At 43.2% G+C, this 8,734-nt stretch overlaps 1 protein-coding gene and 1 long non-coding RNA gene across 3 annotated transcripts in view; one reads left to right on the top strand and one right to left on the bottom strand.

The window, feature by feature from the left end:
* Positions 1–1,000, bottom strand: part of PRKAR2A (protein kinase cAMP-dependent type II regulatory subunit alpha) — a 65,973-nt gene extending 64,973 nt beyond the window's left edge. The window contains exon 1 of the mRNA XM_034431680.3: positions 282–1,000. Coding sequence (XP_034287571.1) covers positions 282–549 — 268 coding nt within the window. The 5' untranslated portion in view covers positions 550–1,000. The remainder of the gene's footprint in view (positions 1–281) is intronic.
* Positions 1,001–1,056: 56 nt separating this feature from the next.
* LOC117673951 (uncharacterized) lies at positions 1,057–7,836 on the top strand. Of its 2 annotated transcripts, none has more exons than XR_004593621.2 (4): positions 1,057–1,125; positions 3,003–3,082; positions 5,196–5,265; positions 7,416–7,836. It is a non-coding gene; the product is annotated as an uncharacterized LOC117673951 (long non-coding RNA). The 2 variants fall into 2 exon arrangements; XR_015731690.1 differs by lacking the exon at positions 1,057–1,125 and adding an exon at positions 4,146–4,204 and having other exon boundaries at positions 3,001–3,082.
* The last annotated feature ends 898 nt before the right edge of the window (positions 7,837–8,734 follow it).

Here is an 8,734-nt window from a genome sequence, read left to right on the forward strand (position 1 = left end):
CACCGTTCGCACGGCATGTTGGAAGTAGCCGCCCGGGGGCTCCCCCATCCTAACACCGAGAGCCGCCGGAGATAGTGGAGAGCGAGAGAAACCCGAGAGGGAGAAAGAGAGAGAGAGAGAGAGAGAAAAGCCCTCCGCACGTGAGGATCTTCGGATTCCAACAGCCCCCCCCCGGCCAGGAAAAAGGGGAGAAAAGGTTGCGCAGCGCGTGGCGAGAGAGACACCCCCCCACCCCAGCGGGGGGGGGGCTCCCCGGGGCTCCCCTCCCCTCCGCAACTCACGCTCGAAGTCGGAGTCTGAGTCCTCCTCGGCCGCCGCTTCCCTCCTCGACTCTTCGCCGTTTGACTCGGTCTGCATAGGCTCCCCGTCGAAGATGACTCCTTTGCCCCTGGCGGCCGCCTCCTCGCGCAGCTGCTGGTCGCGGGAATCCCTCAGGCGACCGAAGTAATCGGCGGCGAAGTCGAGGAGATCCGGCGGCCGACGCCGCAACACCTCCACGGTGTAGCCCTGCAGCAGCTCCGACAGACCCTGCGGGATCTCGATACTCATTTTGGCGAGCCCCCAACGAATTCAAGTCAGGGGAACGGAACAGCGAAGTCGCCCTAACTGCCAACCGTCGTCGCCGCCTTCCCCCACCCCCCCACCACCCCTGAGCTTCCGAAATGGGGGCCGGCGCCGGGGTCTCCCACCGCGGTTCACTCCCCTTCTCGAGCCCTTTTCTCCCCCCTCAGCGCCAAGGGAGCCGCGCTCGCGCCGCCGCCTGACACGCGAGAAAGAAAGGGACTGAGGGTGGGGGGAGGAGGGGAGGGGGCGGGGCGGCAGGGAGGGAGGGAGGGACTGGGACGGAAGCGCACAACGCGCTACGCGCTCCAAGCAGGAAACGGCCAACAGCGCGAGCGAAGGCGAGGTGGTGGGGGGGGGGGAGAAAAAGGGGGCGGCGGCGGCGGCGGCGCCCGAGGTGGGAGGCGTGAATTAGGTGGAGGGAAAAAAAAAATGGGTGGAATCAGTTGCGTCACAATACCGAAGAAGGGGCGCGCGAATGGAACGCGTTTAAAGGAGTAACTGTAATATGGAAGGGTGGGCGATGTCGACGTCGCGCGTGCGCAGAGCAAGGCCGGGTTTCAGGTGGGAGAACCCGCGTTTTGGTACTGTTAATTCCTTCGCGGGTTCTTAGCCGGCTGTGGGAAGGAAAGGGTTGGTTGGGTTGCGGTGATTAAAAAAAAAAAAAGGGGGGGGGGTTGTTTGCGATGATGTTGTGCTTCGGGTTGACATCGGTTCGTTGTCTTCCCGATGATTGGAAAATACGCGACGACTCTTCTTTAGTAACTTTCCCAAAATCCGTAAATTGCACACCTCAAAATTGTTCAGAAATTGCCCCTCGGCTCCACAATGAACCACCAACTAACTGTCCAGCTGCTTTTACCTAAAGGCAGCCGTTTGAAAAATGTGAATTAAGCTTGTCAACGTGCAAATAAATGTAAACATTTTTCCAAAGCGGATCTTTTTTTTTTAGTTTTCCTGATTTTCAAAACTTCTGGATATTTTTTTTTTTTAAAAATCATGTTCTGGTTGTGGCGGCATTACATTATTGGCCATTTTTTGATGTATGGGAGAGAGAGGCGTTATATTTAGTAAAAGAAATAAAGATTTTATCTTGCTATTTCATCAGTGTTAGCTCAGGTAGTGGAATAATTGGCAAGTATTATGTCAGCTCTTCCTTTATCACTTCTGTAAACAAAAGTTGTTATCCTCATCTAGCCCTCCTATTTTACTAATACAAGAGGTCCCTAAAATGTGCTTCCTGGGGGACAAAAAAATTTAAACTAAATCCCTACCACCCTGCTTCTTACAAAAGGTAGAGATGCTGCTCTGAATATGGACTAGATGCCTTCAGCTTTTTTCTTAAACAGAAGGAAAGCAAGCACCAAATTGTGGAAGTGGCACCAAATATCCAGAGAAGTGTGAGACTCCAATTGGGTGTATACAAGTCGAGGCTTCACAACTACCGTATATGGCAGGATGCTTTAATCTGGATTCTTGTACTGAGTATGGAATTGGCCTCAATGACTTAAATGTTGTAGCCACTAGGATTTGGACTGTAGGGTCATGAGTCTTATGGGCCAACAAGCATTTATATTTAATCACTTGCATATCTCATTCATTTGTGATATATGAGGTTATGAACAACAATGAGCTGTTCATAACCTTAGATTTAGCAAGAGCCTAAAACCTCAATTTCAAGAGGTCAGCCTTGGTGATGTAACAATATTGGGTTGAGTGATATCACAAAAACCCTCATGAGATCACATGCTTCCCAAGTGATAGTTTTTCTTTCTGTGATAGGAAATTTTAATTTCTCTATTAAACCACTAACTTTTTCATCCATCTTTCCTTCTGCTACACTTTTGCATATTTATCTAAAAATGTGTTTTCACTCTCAACATTATACCTGAATATTATTTATGCAACATTATCGCATAGCAATATTAAACTGCTCAGAAAACTATCCTATCAGTCCTTAACTGCTTCTGATTTGCATATATGTTACATATAAAATATTTAATTTTATCAGTATTGAGATTTTCTCTCTGTTCCTTTTATTCCTTTTGTGTCATGTCTTTCAGATTGAGAGTTTCCATGCAAAAATTATCAGTAAGTCATTTAAGAAATCTTGCTGGCCTAAAACACTTTAAAATAATAAAACAATAAATGTATTCCTCTGGTATGCTGTTCAGCAAGCCAGCTGAGCCTCACGTGCTGCATTAGAGAAAGACTCCAAGTCATAGATGGAGCACTAAAGCAAAATATGTCCATCAACCTGTATATCCATTTGGCTGTCAGGCCATTCAATTTACACTTAGTTTGTCAAATGTTTGTTGAAACAAAGGCATATTGTGTCCCCAGCATTCCTAATATGTGCAATCTGACCAAAAAATAAGTTTGGTCTAGCAGGATTTGTACATGGCTGGATAATTATAGCATTTGTTTCATGTTGTTTATAGACTGATCTATGATGTGCTCTGGAATCTTCTCAGGATCAACGTCAGACTTTTTGGTTCCCTGGATTTTTCCTTTTTGGAAGGTCAGAAGTAACATTTGTTGGTCATTTGGTACTTCACTAGAGGATTTCTGAAGGATAATATATAAGTGCTTTGCCAGAAACTGTCGTTCAGCTAGTTTCTAAGTATACAATTTATCAGATCTTAGAAATTTAAACTCAAAGTAAGGAGGTATTCCCTGACCAAAAGTTTATTAACTTCAAACTTAAATTCTATCCCTTCATCCTGCTTTCCTAGTGAAAGGGTTTTGATCTGTTTTTAGACTGAATAAGAGTTGGATAGCTCTGGCTTTTCTTTATTACCTATCAGCATTTAGCCTTCTCTGCTGAGCAGTTGGGTATGCTCGTTCTTTATGTTTTGAACATAACTAAAAAAAAATGTATCTCTTGCTACTTTCAGCTCATTCTAAGCATTCATTTTCCTAACACCAGCTCTATAGTTCTAGGTTATCCATACGTCACCCCTTTGAAGTAGTCCAGGCAGGAAATACAAACCATGAGTATCAACCCTATCTTTATTGTCAGATTAAAGTGATAAAATATGCAAGTCTGAAAGCACTTTTACTTTCCAGAAAATTAGGAAGAGTCCCTTCTGAGATACTTCCCATGCGCCTTTTGTTTTTGTGGGCTGAGATGCCTTTGTGAAGTTTTTGGTGCTCCCTGAGCTTGGTTGTTTTCTTGCAAACATTGTATTACTCAACTAGATAGCATCAGTGCTAGAAGGCACCTTTTGCATGATGGTTGTCCAGTTTGCAGCTCTTCCTTCTGACTTTCAAGTCATTCCCACGTATAATACTCTTCCATTTGTGTCCTGTCCCTAATGGATGAAATTTCTAACAAATACAGTTAACATGAGAGATTTAAATTGTGAAACAAAGATGCAGCATGTACAGGAACAAAAGAAAAAGAAATGAAAGTTACATTTGTTGAAGATTATTATAAGAAATGCTCACTATATTTTCCTCGTGCACAAAAAGTATATCAGTTGTTTACTCAAGCAGTTAATGTCTTTGAAAATGAACTTTGCAAGTATGTTATAAATGCAGTGCATTTTCCCTATAAGTGAAACCTTGTTCACTGATTACAGAAACAGCTATATGTCTGCAAAATCTATGCTTTGACTTTGGGCCCCTTTTGAAGCACAAGGTACAGCTGGCTACACACACACAATATAAAGTTTAGTACTTTTAAATCAGAACACAGTACTTGGCAGATAGATAAGCACTTGACACTTGTCTATTCTTAAAACCCAGAAGCATCAGTAACATACAGGCTTTTGATTTGATGACGCCATTGTATGTTGTCGGTATAAATACGTCTGTGTTGCTCTTGGTATGACAAAAGGAAGAAAAAAGCAATGGTTATTTGAGTTGTTAAGTTCTACTCAAAACTATGACCTTGGCTGAGCTTGTCAGTTACAGCATATTTATTATTCCCTTATCAAGAGGTCCCATCAATATTCCCAAATCCTTCTCATTTTCTGGAAACAAATATTTCTTAACTGTTTAACACAGAGAGTTAACTGAACATCAGATCATGCCCCCAGCACATAAATCTGGTTAAGTCTGAACTGAATTTACTTCAAAGGGAGAAAACCCTGTACATCTTCCTCAAAAAAGAAAGATCAGATGGGGGGAAATCACATTCTGTAACATGTTTTTAGCAAAATGAAAATGACTCTTCCATTTTAAATTATTTGAGGAAAAATTTACAATAACTTTTAGGGAAATATTTTGTCTCGGGTGGTGTCACTGCCTCTGTCATTATGTTCTCTTGCACTAGGACATTAGTAGCTCTATAATGTACACTAATTTTTTTAAAAAATGGCTTTGCTCTTGTGATCTCATGGAACATTTATAAATACGGCGGGGGAACATGGGTTCAGGGGTCAATGTAATATCCAAAGGGAGTACATTTCCTTTCTGAGGGAAAGTAAACCCTCAGGTTATTAGTTAGTCCACAGTTGTTGTCAAAGAGAGTAAGCCTAAAGACAACTTCGCTCTCAGACAAAGTGAGCAGGATCTGGGAATTTTTAATTCAGAATAAAACATCCTAAGAGTTTAGGGTACGGGTGTCAAACTCGCCGTGTCACATTGCCATCACATGACGTATCATTATGTCTTTTCCCTCCATGGAGCTGAGGTGGGCTTGGCCTGCGCGTGATGCATCCAGCCTGCAGGCCGCCAGTTTGACACTCCTGGTTTAAGGTAAACATTTTTTGTCAGTTACATCAGATTAACAGAAGCAAATTTTTGTTTGTTGGGTGGAATTTCATGACTTAACTGTTAACTAGAATCTACTGTTTACAAACCAACATTTTTTTGCAACTTACAGCTTTTCCCTATTTGCATCTACCCATGTTTTCCCAAAAATAAGACCTTGTCTTATTTTCTTCTGGGCCCCAAAATAAGCACTAGGGCTTATTTTCAGGGGGGGTCTTATTTTTTTTCCATGTACAGGAAGCCCACTTCTGCTTGTGGTGGGGCAGGACACCGTATAGCTCATCAGTGCCGCCACTGCAAGGCAGGGTGGATGGAGCTGCCCCATGCATCCAGCAGCGGCTGATCTCAAGGCCCCCGCAGCCAGGCCACCCATGCCCTGACCACTGCCTTGCCTCGTGGCGATGGCTCCACTAGCTCCGTCCAGGACCCCGCATGGCTGTCAGCCCACTTCTGCTTACTCTCAGCCAGAGAGTAACAGAACAGGAGGCCAAGTGATGTGCCGGTGCTGGGCCACGATGCGAGGTTGGGAGGTGGAGCTGCCCCATGCGCCCCGCACTGACTTACCTCAGGGCCCCCGCAGCCAGGCCCTCAATGCCCTGACACCTGTCTTGCTGCGGCACCAGCATACCGTTCGGCCTCTTGCTCTGTTGCAGCCACAAGCAAGTGAAAGAAGTGGGCCAGAGGCCACGTGGGCTCTTGCTGCACATGGATGCCTGTGCTGCCGCCACAAGGCAGGTGTTGGAGCATGGATGACCTGGCTGCAGGGGCCCTGAGGTAAGCTGGTGGTGGGCACATGAGGCAGCTCCACCACCACCCCGCCTCGCCTCATGGCTATAGCACCATGAGCAACCAGATGGAATGGGTGAATGGCCACCTGTACAAAATCTTAAGTAGGGCTTATTTTGGGGGTGGGGCTTATATTAGGCAGATGTAAAAAAAACATGTTAGGGCTTATTTCTGGGATAGGCCTTATTTTCAGGGAAACGGGTAATAGGTGGTTTTTTTTTGCCACGTTCCATGATTTAACTTTCACCTTGTCCCTAGACCAAGACTGAGACAGCCTTAAATATTGCTTAACTATTGCTTAACTATTGCTTAAATAAGGCTATTGCTTAACACATTGTAAGCCGCCCTGAGTCTCCGAAGAAGGGCGGCATATAAATCAAATTAAAAAAAAAAATCCTCAGCTGTATCACTGTTAAAATAGTGTTTTTCCCCTTCATCTGACAAGATCCAGTTGCAAAGTATATGAAACCTTCCATTCTGGCATCCATAATGTTGGAGGGCAAAGTTGAATGTTGAGTACCCTGTTTCCCCAAAAATAAGACCTCCCCGGATAATAAGCCCAATCGAGCTTTTGAGCGCATGCGCTAAAATAAGCCCTCCCCGAAAATATTTAAGTGCATGAGCAGCCAGTCCCCACCATTTCCTCGGGTTAGACAGAGGTGGAAATCAGGTAAGACAGCTAGAGGAGCCCCATCTTGCTCCACACATCCCAGAATAATAAGACCTCCCCCCAAAATAAGGCCAAGCGCTTATTTCGGGGTTCAAAAAAATATAAGACAGGGTCTTATTTTCAGGGAAACATGGTTGTGGGTGGGTTTTATTCGAAATTTCAGATTGATATGAGCACACCCTTTTTTCTTCAGCTTGATCTACTGTTAATTGCTGTGGTCTGTCTAAATGCAGCGCTGTGATAATTTATGAGAACAGTGCAATAGTGCTAAACCTCTCAGCCAACTGTCCCATATATGTATAGTATCACCTTTATTGTCATTGTATATCATATATATACAATAAAATCGGTTACAATGTTTTAAATCTGTGGTCCTTATTAATTCCGCACAAGGCTGAAATAGAAACAGGAACAATGGGACTGACCTCCACCCCATTGCCACCAGAACTGAGCAGTGAGGAATCTGGAGGCTGGCATTTATATATGTCTACCAAACAAAGAAAGGGAACAAATTCCTAAATGAATGTGCTGCTTGCAACTCAGCTCTCTGTGATTCCAACTTGCTGTTTGTTTTTTAACTTCATTCAGTTCAAGCTATATATAGGAGAGGCATAGCAGAAAGTTTAGATACGATTTATTAATTTATTGAGCACATTTATATGGCTACCCATTTATCTAGTGAAACTCTGGAAAGCAAACAAAATAAAAAGAACAGAACGGAAAATTCACTTTATTCCTGCCACAGTTCTGCAATTGGTGAGTGTTTTCCCAGTCTGCCCGGCAAAATAGGAGGGAAAGGAAAGACAGAAGAATCAACCAATCATTTTGCTTGTTACTGGCTGCACATCCAAAATCAGGAGAGCCCCATACAGCAATCCATGAGAAGAAGAGTTGGAAGAGAGAGAGAACTCAGTGGACAAAACATTTAAGCACGTTTGTATGAAATACAAAGATTCTGCTTCTTAAATCAATGTTTACATTTTCTCCTTTTCAAGCAAAGAAAATGGAGAAAAAGCCCTAAAGCTCCAGATCTTGACTTTTAACATGTGGCCAGCAAAATGTAGAAATGTGGCATACAAATAAATAAATACCTTTTTCTTTATGATTGCTTGTTATTCCCATCTGTCTTATCAATCAAGAAGCAGTAAGAATGCTTTTTCATGGGAATCCTTATACATTTTCTTATAAATGCTGTTCTCACTGCTGCAATACACCCCAATTCATTTTAATCTGGGGGATAATTTTTCTTCCCGAGCACAGCTAGGGCAAAAAGAACTAGTATGCTGGGAAATGTAGATGAATAATAATTTTACAAGTCCGTTTTCACCGTGGGACTTCGTACAGCTCTCAAATGACAATTTTATACTGTGAGACAAAAGGTACCATCTCTAATGTTCTCGCAGTAGTAGTTTAATATTGGGCAAAGAAGTTGATTACGAAGAGATTTAGAACAGCTATATTCCATTATTGTGAAAAGTACTAAAACCATATAAGCAGCAGTAAACAATTTTACCTTTGGCACTTCCTCATAAGTCAAGCATGTGACATCAGCTAAATGGCACACATCTATGCATCCAGACAGTGCAAATGTCTGGCATGCAGAAACCTTTGTAGGGCCAGTGATAGGTGTCCTAGCTTTCACCTGATTCCAAACCTTCCAATGTACTTATCTCTGTATGGACAGAGTCTTCTACCTAGATTGCTGCTCTGTGTAGGTAAGTAACCTTTTCTTTGATGTCACCAGCTATTTACTGAATTTTACTCCAATTTACATAATACCTGAATATTGCTCCAGCATATGAAGTAAATCCAGCAAGCGTACTTTGTAAACCATGTTCAATTAAAGCTAACTCTGATTTATGGAAACCTTAGGACCCTCTGGGCTTGGTTATTTTCTTGCAGACATTTCATTTCCCAACTAGATAACATCAGTGCTAGTGAGCGTGGGGTGTGCTCTCTTTTTATGTACAGTAGCTTGCCTTGCCAGTATTTGGGAGG

The sequence above is a fragment of the Pantherophis guttatus genome, chromosome 2, assembly GCF_059756535.1.
Source record: "Pantherophis guttatus breed Tessera chromosome 2, ASM5975653v1, whole genome shotgun sequence".
NCBI classification, from domain to species: domain Eukaryota; kingdom Metazoa; phylum Chordata; class Lepidosauria; order Squamata; family Colubridae; genus Pantherophis; species Pantherophis guttatus.